Here is a 17,184-nt window from a genome sequence, read left to right on the forward strand (position 1 = left end):
GAATATATTGTAAGCCTTCTCCTTCTTCTTCTGTGCACCTAAAAGTGTGCCAAAAGATGATGAATACTCGTCTGTATATTCTCACACGTGTTCCCGTCCAACTGTATCCAGGCAACGGCTCATAATATTGATGAGCGTATTTGATCAGAGGCATATTGATGGATCTCAAGCCACATACCAGATGATGTCGTTCACCTTTTTTTTTTTTAACATTTATTTATAGGTTGGTATATCGTAAATTTGGTAGAAATACAGTCCTTTCTGAATGCACCTGCATGCATTCAGGTGTTATTTTCTTTTACTTCCACTTCCTTGTCCTGTCCATCTACTTCTTATTGCTATAAGAGTTGAGCTGTAACTGCATGTCTGCATGTATAATCCTTGTATGTGTTTTTTCGTGATGAGAAGAGTGTCTACCACACTGTTTCCTGTCATAACTTCCCCCTGTAGTTTCCATGTTTTGTACCAGACAGCAAGTCTTTTAATATGTCTTTGAATCATACAGATGATGTTACTTGTTGTTTCAGGATGTTTCAGTGTATTGCTGAAAGCATTTTTAGCATCTTATATGTATTCACATGTAGTTGCTGTACAGAATAAAATGTTTTCATAGTCTTACCTGGATTAATAAAGCAAATACTTGTATTATGATTCACTGATCACACATTTTCATATTCGTTATTCAAAAAATTATTAATCTTTATTAGTTCAGAGATAATTGTAATGGCCTCATCTTAAGCCTTGTTTGTATTTTCCACATCTATGAGTTTGCTCGGGTCTGCTAGGATTTGATTGAGATAAATTTCATTATCAGCTACTGTGAGAGAAGGTCTAGACCATTTGTGGAGAATTCACATTGCAGTCCACCAACTACGCGTGTGTCCCAGGTGGTGAACTTCAAGCAGACTTCAGAAATGTATAACAGGTACAAGCACTCGTTGGTTGGGTCTTCAGCTATCTGTATTTGTGTCTGCAACAGAGTATAATCAAGGCACTAGAGATTAGAGATTATATATCTGTCTTTGATCGAGAATTTTTATATAGCTTGTATTCTCTCAAAGATGGAGTAATGGAGCACTTGATATAATTTACAACTGCAATTCAATTGTTGTTGTATGGGTAGCCTTGAGCTGTTTCTGTGTGATGGTTTTCTTGCTGGTTTCCTAAAGTATTTAATATTGATTATGTGTTGCAAGTTTACATTACATTCTCACGTATAAGCAAAATAATCATCCACACTTGCAATTAGCATTGGTTTTGTCTCCTCTTTGCATTTAAGTTTTGGAACCAACAAAACCTGACCCCACCCGCAATACAAGGTGGGGTCAAAGGTCTTTGGTAGAACCCTCAGACTTTACATGAAAGATGGGCACAGATTCTCGGTCTTAAAAGTTAAGTACAGTGCCATAGACCTGCATTTTCTCTAATAGCCAACAAGGGGCCACAAAGCCTATGAGAAAATGACCCTGCTTCTCACTTACTTTCTGTCTTCAAAGCCGTGTCCACACAGGAAGCATTTTGCAGCAATGTGGTGACCAAAACAAGAGAATCACATGCAAGTTCAAATAAATACAGTTGAAATAACTGCAGACAGGACCCAATATGAAGTCACTGAAATGACTGCCAGTGAGCAGCGCAGAATACTGACTGACATATGAGCTAGCGGTAAATACATTACAGGGTTACCTAGGCAACTGAAGCCTGGAATGTCCACAAGAGACCAAAAGTCAACTTCAAAGTGATGAGCGATGGGAAATGACTTCCTGTGTGGACTCAGCTTTGGTAAACATTATCCTGTTTGTGATCTCAGTTGTTAGTGTTACGTGATATTGAATTCTGCACGATATTCACTTTATAAACTATGGTCCCATTAACAGTAAAATAGATAATTAAGACACAGTGTGAGCGTGGCTAACTTGTGATTGACAGGTCCCCACCATATGAGTACGCAGTGCTCTTGGTTTCTCATCAAAACCACATAAAGTCTGAAGCTTAAAAATTAGACTCCACAAACAAATGAGTGATATCATATTAGGTATGTTAACCAGCTTTTATTCACAGTCTATGAATGGGTCACTAAAACACTGAAACACAATGGAAGCCTTTTCAAAAGGCTGCTGTTTCTTTTCTATTTGCACCTAAAAGTTGCATCTCAGCATTACATAAAAATAGTAATCATGGATACATCAGCTCAAGGTGACTAGTATATGTGTGTGCTGGGTGTGCTGTGGTAGAGACATTAGGATGTCACTGCATCTTCTGGAAGAACTATTGAGAAAGAACATTGTTTTCTGTTACTGACCAGAGCCAGTTAGCATGTATTTGCACTGCTAGCTAAGCACTTGACGCAAAGCGTCATCTAGTCTCCTGCTTCCTCTTTTTGACAGCCGTCACCAAATTAAACATACCTCATGAAATTAGTCACTTCCCTAAAGTTTAACTCCATCTGTATGTCTGCATGTAACTTGTGCCTACTTCCCAATTTGAACAGTAGCAGTTAAAAACAAGACTTGGTCCACTCCCGTACCGGCATTTTTTTGCTGCATCAAGTCTGTAATTTTTTTAACCGTAGGATGGGAGGAGGCTGTGAGGAGAACTCTAATCTGTACACCTGAAAGCAGTAATTGTGAGACAAAGAGGTGCTAATTTTTGTTTTTCAACACAAGACATAATTATTATTGGGCTGATGAACTGTAATGAAGAAGAACACAGTTGTGTATAATTTTTATTATTGGACTTTACTTTGCATAAGTCACAGTTCAAACTAATCCTCCTTTTATTTTATGCCGGGTCTTGGTGCACTTTTACCTGATAATTTTCTTGTTAACTGCCTCTTATTAACACAAGGTTTATGCAACTTCTGGGTGGTGCTGTTGTGTCTGAGATGACCATATGAAGGCTATCAACTCTCAGTGACATCATACAGAGCCAAAATGAGAAAACAGTCTAAAGCAGTCTGAAGCCTGTGCTTTTGGGTTATAAGAATATGACTCCTTTGCTATGTTTAATATAAACATTAACCACTGCAGCAACGTGTACATAACAGAAAATCAGGAAAAGCATAATAAATCCCCTTTAGCTATATATGAATCAAATTGTGGCAATCTTATGACTGACAGTCCAAGCTTAGGTCAAAATGAGAACACTTGGGTCAGACACTCATAACACTCATCCTTTTGTGGTTTTCTTGCATAGATGTCCATTATGCACACTATTCATTTCTTTTGTTTCTTTCCTGTCTTTTTTCTTCCTCCTTTTCTCTCTTCTCTTTTTCCATGATGCTTATTTTTATAAGAAGGAATTCTGCTGGTCTCGGCACTGCTAGTGTCACCATGGTATGTATTCCTAGGAGGCCAGCCAAGCCTAAACACACATATGCAATATCCATTCCTTTCCTTTTAATAACCAAACTCCTCACACACAGCTAACACCCAGGGAAACACACACACGTGCACGCACATACACGCACACACCCACCTAGCTAACCACTCAATTTTCTGCCCACCTGTTTAAACATAGCAGTGTGTATATGTATATGTGCGTACGTGTGCAAGTGCTTCCTCATAAAGAGGCCTATTGTCCTCCTGGCTGTAATGTGTGCGCTGTGTCATGAATTGGCTCTGCATCCACAAAGACCACTGCTGATTTTAGCTTAAAACTAAAACATACGACCTAAAATAACACGGCCACTCACAAGAAGCAGCTGACCTTTAATGCTACTACCTCAGCATCGTGGCTTTAAGGGTCAGGATGTAAATCACAATGTTTTGTAAGTGAAAAATGAGAATACTACTTAGAAATGAGTTTACATTTTGAGGTTGTTATTACTACTATTATTATTATTTTAAACGAGAATATTTTATATATTTCTGTAATGCCGGTAAATGAGACCTGCGTTTTAATTTTAAACAAATCCTTTAAAAAGTCACATTATTTGATTCATGCATTCATTCATTATCTTCTTTTTATAGTTTTATTTTTCTAACCCCACCGAGTCAAACGCACAGACCCCTCTTTTATCGCTGTTTGTTGTTACAAAGTGGTAGAATTGTGATATGAACAATACTTTATTTGGATCCTTTGCTTCAGCACTAATGAATGAAAATTCTTCAGCCTGCTGAAGACAGCATTCTGAGAAAACAGACTAAAAAATGAACAGCCACAATAAGTCATTATGACTACAAAATCATCATCATGTCATCATGATTCTGTGCAGTTAGTATGGTGAACATGTTAGCAAAAGGTATTTTGTTTGGCCATCTGGCAGACACTTGGAAACACCTAACACCACCTGACAAACTGAATTTAATTTTAAACATTTCTTTTCTAACTATGCGTGATGGAGCAAAAGTCTTCCCTCACCCCTCACCAAAGAGGGTGGTGCTAAATCTTTGACTATTTATAAATGGAACTAAAAATAGTTATTTACAAAAAAGACTTCTGAAGTATAGTATTGACTAAATGTCAAAATGTTGTGGTAAGTGCAGTGTACTTGGCTGTGGTCAGTTGAGGGGGTGGGGGGTGGGGCATGTGAAGAAGGGCATCTGAAGCTGTGGTGGAAAAAATGTCATTGAGCAACCTTTTATTTATTGTACATAAAGCCACATGAATACCACCCTCTGCACAACTCATGCTACAGCAGCACTAAAGAAAACTGGCTGGACAATTGAATTTGCGAATCTGTTTCTTTGGATATGTCTTTTGTCCTTTTTAGGAGGAAGAAACCTCTTAAAAATGACACATAACTGTGTTCTTAAAAAGGAACCTCTTTCTAGTGCCCGTCAGTATAGTTGCTGTATCATTCTCAATGAACTGAAGGCTTTTCAGAGAGGTTTTTTTTAACATCCTGATAATAATGAATTACAATACACAATTCATTTCAGTTCAGTTGTATTTATATATTGTCAAATCATTACAAGAGTTGCCTCAAGGGTCTTACAAATAAAGGCCCTACAGTAGAGAAAAGACTCCTACAATCAAATGAGTTAGAGGGGGGAGACAGTAAAAAAAAAAAAAAGACAGACTGTGTAAGAGAGCCAGAGTGTAATAATAGCTAATGACTAAAAAAAGTGGCATATGAATACACAGAAAGTGTGAAAAGAGGTGAATGAGGAAGAAATGCTCAGTGCACCATGGGAAACCCCAGCTAGGCCTATTGCAGTGTAACAAAGGGAGGGTTCAAAGTAGGATTGCAAGTAGAGGGTTTCTGTCTTAAAGAGACGTTAATATGATAAAAATATGGTCTCTCTCTCTGGTCCCTGTCAGTATTCTTGCTGTAGCATTCTGAATCAACTGAAGGGATTTCAGGGAGTTTTTAGAACAACCTGATAATTAATTACAATAGTCGACCTAGAAGTAATAAAAACACGAACTAGTTTGAGATCACAAACATTACTTTGAAACGGGATGTTTCTAATTTTAGAGATATTCAAAAAAGCAGTTCTACATATTTGTGTAATATGCACACTGAGTGAGATATCGTGGTCAAAAAGGACTCACAGTGTTCCTGGTTGCCAAGATAATGCTACCCTGAGTAAGTATCTTGTTACACCACATTTCTAAGATTTTTTGGGCCAGTCACCTCAGTTTTATCTGAATATAGAAATAGAAATTTAGTAGTCTTCCATGTCTTTATGTCTTTTCATAATTGGTAATTAGTTGGTGTATGTCATCTAGCTTCATGGATAAATAAAGCTGGGCATCATCTGCATAGCAATGAAAATGTATCCCAGACCTTGTAAGTGCGCATGCGCCATTAGCGTGCTGCCTGCTGTAGCCCTAATTTCCTTCGGGATTAATAAAGTATTCTGATTCTGATTAAAGAAAGTATGGATAATGTAAATAGAATTGGTCCCACCAGAGAGCCTTGTGAAACTTTATGATTAATGTTAGTGTGTGAAGAAGACTCCCCTTTTACATGAAGAAATTGGACTCTGTTAAATAGGTATGAATCAAACCACTGCACCACAGTGCTGTTTGTTTGTTATTCTGTGTCTCATGTGATGCTCAATGTTTCTTTTTAATTGCCCCCTTGGGAAACAATAAAGTGGCTTGTTCTAATTTCTGTACTAAAATATCATGGGAAGTTTAACAGTAAATACATAGAGATGAGACTGTCCAAGGCCATAAAAAGATCTTTTTTTAGCCTTCACTTGTGCACTTTCTTTACGGTGATGAATTCTGACTGAAATGCTTCAAATAAACCATTCCTCTGCAGATAATTAATTAGCTATTTTACAGCTACCCTTTTAAGAAATTTTGAGATAAAAGAAAGGTTGAACATTGGTCTATACAGTAATAATAATATTTATAGTTGCTGCGCATAATGGCATGCTAATGGGATGATTTTGAATGATTTTCTCTCTAATGGTGAAATTTTTATTTGTGGCTGGGTTCAATAAAGCCCTGATTCTTTCTCAACCTGGCTACAGAGCTGAAAATAAACAAATAGTAAGAAGTCCTAGCTTTAAGGAGGGTAAATATACCACAAAAAAGTATTTTTCCAGGCTAAATGAAGGTTTTCTAAATTACTGACACCATAACTCATCCTATGAGTTATCTGCTTCAAGGTACACATTTGTGAGTTATATCAGGGAGTCAAACACATTTGACTCAAGGTTTTCTTTTTCAGAGAAGACACAGTAACCAGGCTTGTACACAGTGAGGATGTAAGCCTGTCTGTGAGTAGAGTTTAGGCAGCTTCTCTACACTGTGGTGGAGACCAGCTACCAATGCTTTGCAATGTGGTGGCACATGGCCCTGAAGGTAACAGTGGAGGAATTACATCTTTGAACTTACAGCACTTTTAGAAAGACATCTACTGTACTGAAATGTATTCCTCATTCCCATGCAGCTCATTAATTTAAAATGAATTGTTATTTAGATGTGATCAGACAAAAGAAATTCTACAGCTGTGTTACTGTACATGTTTGCTGTGTTTAGCCTTGTTGTAACAAATAATTCCCCATATTTTGGAATTAATAAAGGAGATCTCATCTTATAAAGCTGTAAAACAATAGGATCATCATAACATTTATAATGTCAATATATGCTAATAGGATTTATAACTGACTGTAACATGATATCCTTGATGGGACCCATTTTCAAACTTTAGCTACAAAAGTTGTTGGGGGTAATCAAATAAAAAAAACTTAGATTTATGCTATTTGAGCTGATTGTGTCTCTGCTCCTCTTTATTTGACAGAGGATACCTAAAATCACAAGCTGAAATACTTCTATATTATATTTACTAGTTGAAAACCCACAAAAATAAAAATGAAACTATATCTATTCTTTTGACTGTCAGACAATTGTGGTTTAATTCAAGATGATTGCTATTTGGTGCACCAGCTTTAAAGACTGGAATCTATTGTGAACTGTTGTTGGGTTAGAGATAAAAGTGCATCTTTTGCTCTGTTTGGGTTGATACATGACATTTTTAAGTCACTATTAGCCTTACTAGACTTAGCAAATGTGTTTTGTACACTGATTTAGCCTATAATGTATAATTATCATACTAATTCAAATACAAATCACTCACATGTGACATAAACTAGTCTAAAAGCAAAGTAAACCTCTTTTCAGCCAGTGTTTAAAGTGTTAAGCCATTTGGCCTTTCACATAGAAAGCTGTTTTTATCCTCATGTGCAGGTCACACATCTGTCCTTAATAAACTCACCGACTCAGTGATAATTTCTTTTCATACCATAATAAGAAAGAACATAAAAACAGGAAGTGTGAAGTCTAAAAGGAGAAGCACATACTGAGTGTGATCATGAACAGGAAGCGTGCAGAGAATATGTATGGGCTGGCCTGTTGTGAAAGATCTGCTTTAATAACACAAACAGATGTGAAACTGTCTGAAGGGACTTTCTTCTTATGCCCAACACCCCGATGCAACAGATCAGACCAGGCTACAGAGTCTATACAAGGGCTGACCGTTCTCACACAAGAATATAAACCTAACTAACTAAAATAGATTTATTACACTTACTCACATGTGCGTCATATTCTGGGCCCTGAAATCATGCTCAAACTGACAGCTGGTCCTCTGGGGTAGGGGGAAGGCATTCCAGGAGCAGCACACATGACTGACGAAGAAATGTGGAAAAATGGGAAGTGAAAACTCTGTATATGTATACATAAATAAAGAACAACAAACAAGCTCATTGAGACAAAGATTTTGTCTGATACGATACACAGACACACACACTCACACTCGTTTTCATATCTTAGTGAAGACATCTAATTGACATAATGCTGACAATCAGAAATGAATGCATAACCCTAACCCTTGGCCTATACCTAACCACAACCTTATTGTAACCTTGACAATCCTCAAAAATGCCTTCAAACTCATGGGAACAGGCATTTCATCCCCATAGTCCCCACAGGTATAGTGGCATGCACACACACACACACACACACACACACACACACACACACACACACACACACACACACACACACACACACACACACACACACATATGTATATTCAAAGATATCCGTCTCAGTGTGGTTGTTTGTTTCCTTGTCTGCAAACTCCTCCTAGACCATCATATGCCAACCAAACTTGGCATATGAGTAAATCTTAGGTCCCTGAAGGTTCTTATCTACATCAGATAATTTGACGTTATCATGTTGCCTAGCGACCGCCTAGCAACCTCCTAGCAACAGACTACAATTACCTGTTTTTAGGATTTATGCACCTATAACACCTAATAAAAACGTCATATAATTTATAGCCACAAAAGTTGAGTTATATATGACACACTATGATGATGTCACATTACTTGGAAACCACCTAGCAATAGGCCAAAATTACCTCTTTCTAGAGTTCATGTAGTTCCAATACATCAGTAATGTGAATATACCTGCATCTAAAGGCGCGCTTGTGTCAAAGTCAGCTGAAATGATTTGTGTAAGCAAGGTTTATTTGTGCACTGTTCATGACTTGATGGACCAGTTCTGTTTAACTTCTGTATAAATCATATCCATGGAGATGGCCACCTTCCAGGTTGTTATTCTGGGTTTTCATTCTTGTGACACAACCCAAAGTAGCCATTTCTGCTTTTCAGATCATTTTGTACAAACTCATCTAGATTCACTTCTTGTTCTATGAAATAGAAAAGTTTCATAGGTTAGGATCACAACAAGTATTTTTGCTGGATGAAAAACCATTTCTTTTACCACTCCTGGCTCGCTACAGCTGCAATGCCTTTTTTTCCACATTTAAAGTTTTTCACATTTTCTGTATGAAGAACAAAACTAAACTAGAAAAAAATGATAGGGATCCATAGATATTTCTGCATTAAATTTCGAATAACACTTCACTAATCAGTCAATTTTCCTTTGAGACCTTGTTGAGTGAGATTTTCAAGACACATTCAAGAATGAATAAATAAATGCTCTTCCTGTAAATTGTAAATTGAATATGTTGGATGCCTTTAGGGCTAAATCAAACCGGCTGGTGAAAGTAAAACTTGAGAGAGGAAGAGGGGAGTGAAAAGAAAAGAGAAGTGGCTGTGAGGGCTGTGAAGGGAGAGTTCAGGGAATTTTTCTGCCTTACCAACTCCTCTCCCCCTTCTTCCCTTACAGTCTCCACCCCCTGTTCCCTCTGTCTGCGTCAAAGGATTGAAGACAGAAGAGTAGAGAGCAGGAGGAGGGGTGGATTGAGGTCTTTAGCAGAGGAATGTAGCAGTGAGAGAGAAGATGGCTATAAAAGGACAACACTTCCTGCACTGCTGTGATGTCACTACTAAGATATTTCCTCCTTCCTTTGCCTCCAAATCTGACATACGGATGCTGCTATTTCATCTTAATTTCTCTGAATTTCTCCAGTTCTCCTTCCTGCTAAATTCCAAACTATGGAGTTTGGATTTGTTAGAATTATTTTCCAAAACTAACATAAGCAGGAATGTTTATTTTACATGCAATGTGAGCAAATTAATTCCTATGCACGAGGCCCGGGAATGTACATTTAGTCTACAATTTCACATCCATGGTTCATAAACTATACTATATTTTGTTTTCTTGGCACACACATCTGGATCTGTCATTTAAACATTAATTTACCAAGTAATTGGTTGTGCTCTTTAAGTACATAAGAGCTTCATTATTTTCTTTGTTATGGATTTGGTGAGCTGGATAAATTTTTTTAAAGCTCATTAGTATTTCAGAAAAGTGACAGTGATGATTGAGGGAAATAAACATGTAATTAGGTCTTTGTAAATAAAGTCTTGTAATCATTGTGGGCTATTTAAATTGGCAGCGTATTGAACTTTAGATTATAATGAGTTTTTAATAATATGTGAAGCTAGTTGTGCTCAGCATTCATCTATGTAAAGAGTCAGGCTGTGATTTTTAAAAAGCACATCATCGACATAGCAGCTCATGCACCTTCCTGAATACGACTAACTACATTTGAAATTACTAGATGCTTTTTTTCAGTGCTTTTTCAAGTCTTTGGTGTTCCAGATGACTTCTACCTAGTATTGCACTATTTTAATCTATTTAATCTTTTCAGGTCTCCCCCTTCAAATTGCACGTGAAAGTGAATCATAGCGATGATTCAACAAAGGTTGACTCCTCACGCTTCTGTGCAAGGATCAGCACCACTGTGAGCACAGGATGTGTAACAGTAGAGGCCAGTAATATAGCATTAAAGTGGACTGAAATATTGTTCAACAATACAAGTAGGATAACAAAATGTGTGACCTTGTCTATATAGATTTTGATAAACCAGCTATTTTACTGTATGTTTCTGGTGAACTGCAGTTGCTTCAATATTATTGCTTCAACGATTAAATGCTGGAAACTATAAGGGGGAGTGCCTTTAAAAACATCAAATAAGTGTTTTTAAAGTGTTTTAATGCACGTTAACCCCTTCGGGCTTTATCTTTTCCAAGAAGGAAAAAACAAGGCAGTGTTTAGTGACCTCGTTGGTAAAGTAGAAGTTACATAACGTACTCCGTCACGCTCTGAATGGTTGACGAAGGCTTGAGGTTGAAATATTACTCAACTACAATGCTTAATCTGCATGTTGTGACAGACAGATAGGGAGGGAAGAGGCCGTTTTTTTCAAAGCTATTAGTAAATTACAATCATACTCTACTTGAGTTTACTTACTGAAACATGCAGAGACTCATACTAGCATACTAGCAATTACTATATATGTGCCACAGTGAGCTTTATATATTTACTAGGTATGTGTGGTTTTTTTTATTTTTTTTTTATTTTTTTTTTAAAGGGATGCCAAATGCTGTCATTTTTCTGTAAAGCAAATTTACCTTGCCTTTGAGTATAAATAAAGTTACCTTGAACCTTGAACATTTTGATGGTAGAAATTTTACTTCATTTTATTTCCAGACAGTTTGGTCAAAAAGGATTTGATTGCCAAAGGTTGCAAAGTTCCTACCAAACTGGTTGAAGTTGAAAACAGGCTACTGAAAGAGCCTCTTTAATACATGTAATAAAAGCAAATTCAAGTTCTTTTAGTTTTACAACTTTAGTCCCTGAAGTTTCACCTTGAACTGAAGTTAACTATTAAAATGATTTATAAAGCTCATACTGAGTGATACCTTTGGAACCAAGTTTTTGTATCATTGACTTTACTATCAGTCTGCTTGTGTTTATGATGAGAATGAAAGGCTGTTTTGACCTTTTGAAACTATTGCTCAAGTGTCTTGGGATACGATTATCTCACTTATGGTTTTACCTTTAGACTGTATTGCATACAATTGCTTTGATAGACCTTGCTTCAGTGTGTATGTGTGTGTGTGTCTGTGTGTTCCTCTATGCATGCGTACGTGCCTTACGTGTATAGTGCTCAGAATCAGGTGACTTGGGTAAGGTCAGTTTTGACAGTAACAGCCATGGTTGATCAATAACTATTTCACAGAAAGCAGTGGTTATGTTAGCCATGTGTGTGTGTTGCAGTTCAAATGACTGTAACAGGCTTAAAGACATCGTGAAACGAAGAGTCAAACAAACACAGAAGAAATAATTGAACGGATTAATTACTATGACTTAAAATGCTTCCAGGAAAAGTACACTTCGCTGCACATGTGAGCTATTAGAAATTACTTAACCACAATGGCCAGCTTCTCTGTATTTTCATATATTTTCACAGAAAATTATGTTAATAATAAATTAAACAGTTTTTTTGTCTTCATTATTTGGTCTCATAAGAACACGTTAATGGACTTTAACCAGTCTGGCCTTATAGAACAGGCTGTGAAATTGTGAGCACACAAACACCCACTCATTCCTGCTTTTTTGGCTTACTGTTTACACTTTGTGGTCATTGTCCATCACCATAGCAACACATCCTGCTATTGATCAGAAGGGGAACAAAGTTGGAAGGCACAAGGCTATGAGGTTCACTTGGAGTCTGAAATCCAGCCCTTAAAGAATCTAAAGAATTGACAAAAAAATGGAGCTTCAGTCATAAATTAGATTTTATTGTTTGAACATAAAGGGTGTGGGTTAGGATCATAGCAGAGCTATCTTAGGGATAGGTGTGCCATACGTTTTTCACTCATGATTTCCTAAGGTTGCGGTGTTTTGTTCAGATTAGTGAAGTTTGCAAATGTGGATGAAGTTTACTCACTTTTATTCAGGAAATGTCAACACAAGCAACGCATCTGTCACTCTGTTAATATTGGGAGTATCATGTGTATCGACACTATATAACCACATGACACCGTGATGTGGTTACATGTAACTCTGGTTACTAAATGATCTTGGTTATTTGTAGTATGTAGGAGACGGACAGCAAACAAGTTGCCTAAACTCTTTTTATTATAGCTTTTCAAGTCATTCGAGTGTCACTATCATATAATCCTGTGGCTGGGATAAACATGTATGGTCACCACAAACAAACCTCACCAGAATTTTTGTGGAAGCAGATGGAGAGCAATGACAGTGTTACCAGTAATACGAGTTAGTAGGAAGAAGTGTCTCCAAAACTGATTTCTTAAGCTCTTAACTTGGAGGGGGAATTGAACCGTCCCACATTTCTTGGAAATCCTGATTCAAAAGATCTCAAATCAAATGGGAAAAATTCCCACATCGTATTTATCTCAACAAGCTGCAAAACTGTAATCAGATACATCAATGATTTGTTGTTTTTATTGTCCTAATCTCGTTAATGTGTCGGACAATTTCACACTTATCTCCCACAAGTGCTTCTTCTGTGTGTGTTCTCAGATATTCTGGGTGTTACTGTAAGGAGGACTTTTATTATTCCAGATCCCAATCTTGCTAGACAGTGTACACTTCTTTGACAGTATGAGGGCGGGGGCAGTTTGCGCAACAGTCTCAAGGGGAATGTAACATGGAAATTGCAACAGAGTGTTTTAACAAACGCCTCCTTAACTCGTAAATGCGCCTTACAGAAAGTGACGACAGAAAAAAGATCATTTTTTTTCTTCCATGAGATTTCCCACTGCTCAGTTTTCGATAAATGCTTTTTTGATATGTAAAAAGCAATTCTCCATTTGCTTTGAACAGTTACACTAAAAGCAATACCCTAATATCCAAAATTCAATTTAATGCACTGCTGCAAAGAGCTGCCAAAACATTGCAGGTTTTACCTGGAAATAAAAAGCTGCGTGATAGTGCGTATAAACACGGTAATCTAAATACCTGACTGTATACACAACAAAGATGTATGGCACAAAACAGAATCGGGAGAGAAAAAGTGGAGGACAAAAGGTCAAGGTTCCATATTCAGGAGACTAGTTATTATTTAGCTGTAATGCAGCAGAATGTATATTTAAGTATAACATGTATAGGCTTTAGCGCATTCAAAATCTCGATCTCATTTCAAATAATGTAGAAAAAAATCCTCAAAAAGTATTTGTGATTCGGGCTCAGAGGTTCAGCAGATTACTGGAAAGGTGAATTTCCCTCCATTTCTTAAAATCTGGTGCTACTGAAAACACAGGATTTCCTACCAACACACGTAGAAGTCAAAGTAGTGGTGTTTTAATAATGGTTGCTTCCATTTAAGGGGAAGCCCAGCTCCAATGTGTCTAACTGAAACACTTAACAGAACTGGGCCTTCATCGGTACACATCTTCTTTCCTTGCTGTAACTACAGGAAGTTCCTGAACTCCGCATGTGAATGCATAAGCTGTAAATAACACGAGTCCAAAACATCAGCGTACAATCATTTCTTTATTGAGAATTTTTTTTTAAAATGTATTTTTCTTATTTTCAGGCAATCAAAAATATAAGATTATCTTTTCTACTTTGCTTTTTCTCACATTTGCATTTCACAAACAGTGAAGTTTTTTTTCCATAAATAAAGTACAAAATACAATTTTCTCTAAATGCAAATAAATATCATAATAAATATATCAGTTTAAGTTAAACAACACAAGGTAACCAATACCCAAAAGGAATACTGCGGTGTTCCCTGAACCAGGCTGTCAAACACAAGGGGGGAAATAAAAGATAGTGTGCAATTTACAAAGTAGCAAATATTACAGAATGTTTTACAGAATCAAATGTTATTAAGTGTATATATTCAGATTTGAATTCACTGACATACCTTATTTGTATTAGAGCACTTTGATCTTTGTGCATTCTGCAAGTTGTATTTGCTTCCACGTCTACAAAACGACAGACACACACATACACTCTCACATGCATATTCTGTACAAGGCCCACACGCGCACACACGTCCACACACAGACAGAGTGAAGAACGAAGCTTTGGTTGAATGCTACTGAGAGATTTGACAGGTTCTCCCTTTAGAATTAGCTGTAAAGTGCATATCACAGACACATGTCAGGTCTCACTGATAAAGGCTACTGAATCAAACATACTGTTTGTGGCACAGAGCATAAATAGCCTATTAGGTAGGGAAAATATTCAAGGCACAGGAATCACTGATTATCACCAAAGCTATTTTGATCACTACCAACATTCACCGGTAATGTCAAGACCTGCAGATGAGTTAATTTTGACGGAAGACCGCATATATAGGTCTTATAAGCTACATGTTATGTATAAAAATAGATTGATAACATTTGGGTACTTAAATCATCTCAGTATGTGTAGTTAGTCTAAGATGAGCTCAACTTTACACACATAAATTAAGAACTTTAAGTGTTATTGTCGACTTGTTCTGAACAGTTCTGGTGCTGATGAAAGTCCAGATAGACAGAAAAGTTAAAAAGAAAGTCATTTATCTTTTGTTATTTCCCTTTGGATCCATTTAGTCAGACAGGGATAGGCGTTCAAACACAGTGAGCCTCTTGGTGGCTGAGCCATCAAAGGTCGGAGACTCGGTTCCACTGGAACTGCTGCTGCTGTAGGACTCCTCCAGGGAGTCCTCAGAGGAGAAACGCTGCAGTGAAGGCTTTACGAATGTTCCAGCAGCTGGAAACAGCATACTGCTGTCCTGGTGCTGCCCGTCCTTCACGTTGGTGAAGACACTGCTGTTGTTGCTACTGAAATTATTTCCATGACCACACACGCAACGTGAGACCTGTGGCTCCAAGATGAGAGGAATGTTATGGATGTCTCCAGCGCTCATACGGGTTTGCTGGCTGCCAAACGGGAATGCTGCTGCCTCACGCTGCACAGAGTCAAACACTGGGGAGAGAAGGTCAGCAGGAGGTGGAGAAACAGAGGGAGCACGGCTGAAACCCTGGTTAGGATCACCGAAGACCGAGGCGAATGATGGAGGGGAGGAGCTGCGAGAAGAGCCCAGAAACCCAGCGAAGCTGACACTCTGGCGGAGCTGGTGCCGTGGATTGTGAACACTGGGTGTTGTGGTAGTTTGCTGCCGCTGGAATTTGGCAGACAGTAACGGACCATCGCTGATTTTCTCCTCATGGATGAAGTGGCAGCGTGAACCATAGGGGCAGTAGCCAAAGTTATAGAAGGTTCTGCAGGGCTCTGTCTTGTATTTGGGGTGGCGGTACAGTCCTCTTAGTTCTGCCTCACCATGGGCAAACTGGCATTTGCTGCCATACTTGCAGCTGCCAGTCTCCTGGAAGCCACGGCACAGCTCAGTTTTGTAACGGTTAGAGGACACCATTGGTGGGGTCTGGGCAGAAACAGTAGATGAGGGAGGGAAGCCTGGTGGGGGAGGCACAGTAGTAGCAGTAGGGCCTGAGGGAAACAGCTCTGAGTTCTTCAGCTGTCCAAACGAAGAGAGAAGGCTGCTGCTGGATTCAGTTAGACTCATGGAGCGATCGGGACGGAAAGGTAGCTGTTTCTTTGTGGAGACAGGGGCCGGGCCCCAGATGGTTGGCCAGAGAGAGCTGCCAGTGTCGTCATTATTAACATGCTCAGTGCTCATGTTGAGGCTCAGAGAGCCAGGAGGGGAAGGGGTGAAAAAGGGGGCAGACCGATGGCTCTGCCCTGAGACTTCGTTCAAGGCCAGGTTGATCAAGTTCTGTAACAGACAGAGGAGACTGTTAGAATCCAAAACAATATATGTCTAATATTAATGAAATGCTGAACATTTTCAAAGTCTTTCTATAAAGCTTTATTTAGGATATTGGGTTACATAAATGCCAAACAAATAATAACAACAACAATAACAATAATGTAGCCAAATTAAATTGAGATTAACTGAAATAATATAAATGAATAAAATCATAGTTTGTGATTTTCCATTAGTTTACTGATACAGGAAGATTAAACTAGGGCACACAACCAACTGAGCAGCTGACCGTCTTAGTCACCTCATTATGTCTTAAATCACAAAGTGAGGAGACCCTCTGTCATTTCAAAAGGTGTTCGCATCAAAACACCTTTTCAAAGTGTTACAGTCAGAGCGCCTAAGCCACGCCACCCACCAACTAGAAAAAGGGTTTTTCAAAACAAAAACAAAACACTGAAGTAGTTTGACTCACCTTTGTTAAGATATCGTCGAGCATTTCGGACATCCTTTTGGCAACAAGTTAAGGACTCGGGTCTGAACTCCAGTTGACTGTTGGATATATGTCCAGTCTTAAAAGTTAATGGTCGAGCCTCTCCTTTTAAGTCTATTTAAAAGCCCCTCCTATACTGGGAGGAGTTTCCATTCCCCCTTCCGGGATGACGCTGCTGCTGCCTCAAGTTTCATATGAGCTAAGAGATGGGCGGGACTTAAACGGTAGAAGAGAGAGAGAGAGGAAGAGAAGAAAGAAAACAGTGTATTTTTAACTAGTTGCGTGA

General features: G+C 38.2%; 1 protein-coding gene across 1 annotated transcript; it reads right to left on the minus strand.

Moving 5' to 3' along the window:
- Window positions 1-14,105: 14,105 nt before the first annotated feature.
- LOC146618780 (mRNA decay activator protein ZFP36L1) lies at window positions 14,106-16,969 on the minus strand. Its single transcript, XM_085370659.1, has 2 exons — window positions 16,881-16,969; window positions 14,106-16,417 (listed from the first exon to the last, which is right to left on the minus strand). The coding sequence occupies exons 1-2, from the start codon at window positions 16,911-16,913 to the stop codon at window positions 15,230-15,232; spliced, it is 1,221 nt and encodes a 406-aa protein (XP_085226785.1). The 5' UTR covers window positions 16,914-16,969; the 3' UTR covers window positions 14,106-15,229.
- Window positions 16,970-17,184: the final 215 nt, after the last annotated feature.

Source organism: Diplotaxodon limnothrissa, linkage group LG14 (genome assembly GCF_057381915.1).
Source record: "Diplotaxodon limnothrissa isolate DT_005_m linkage group LG14, D_limnothrissa_male_GT1.1, whole genome shotgun sequence".
Taxonomy (NCBI): domain Eukaryota; kingdom Metazoa; phylum Chordata; class Actinopteri; order Cichliformes; family Cichlidae; genus Diplotaxodon; species Diplotaxodon limnothrissa.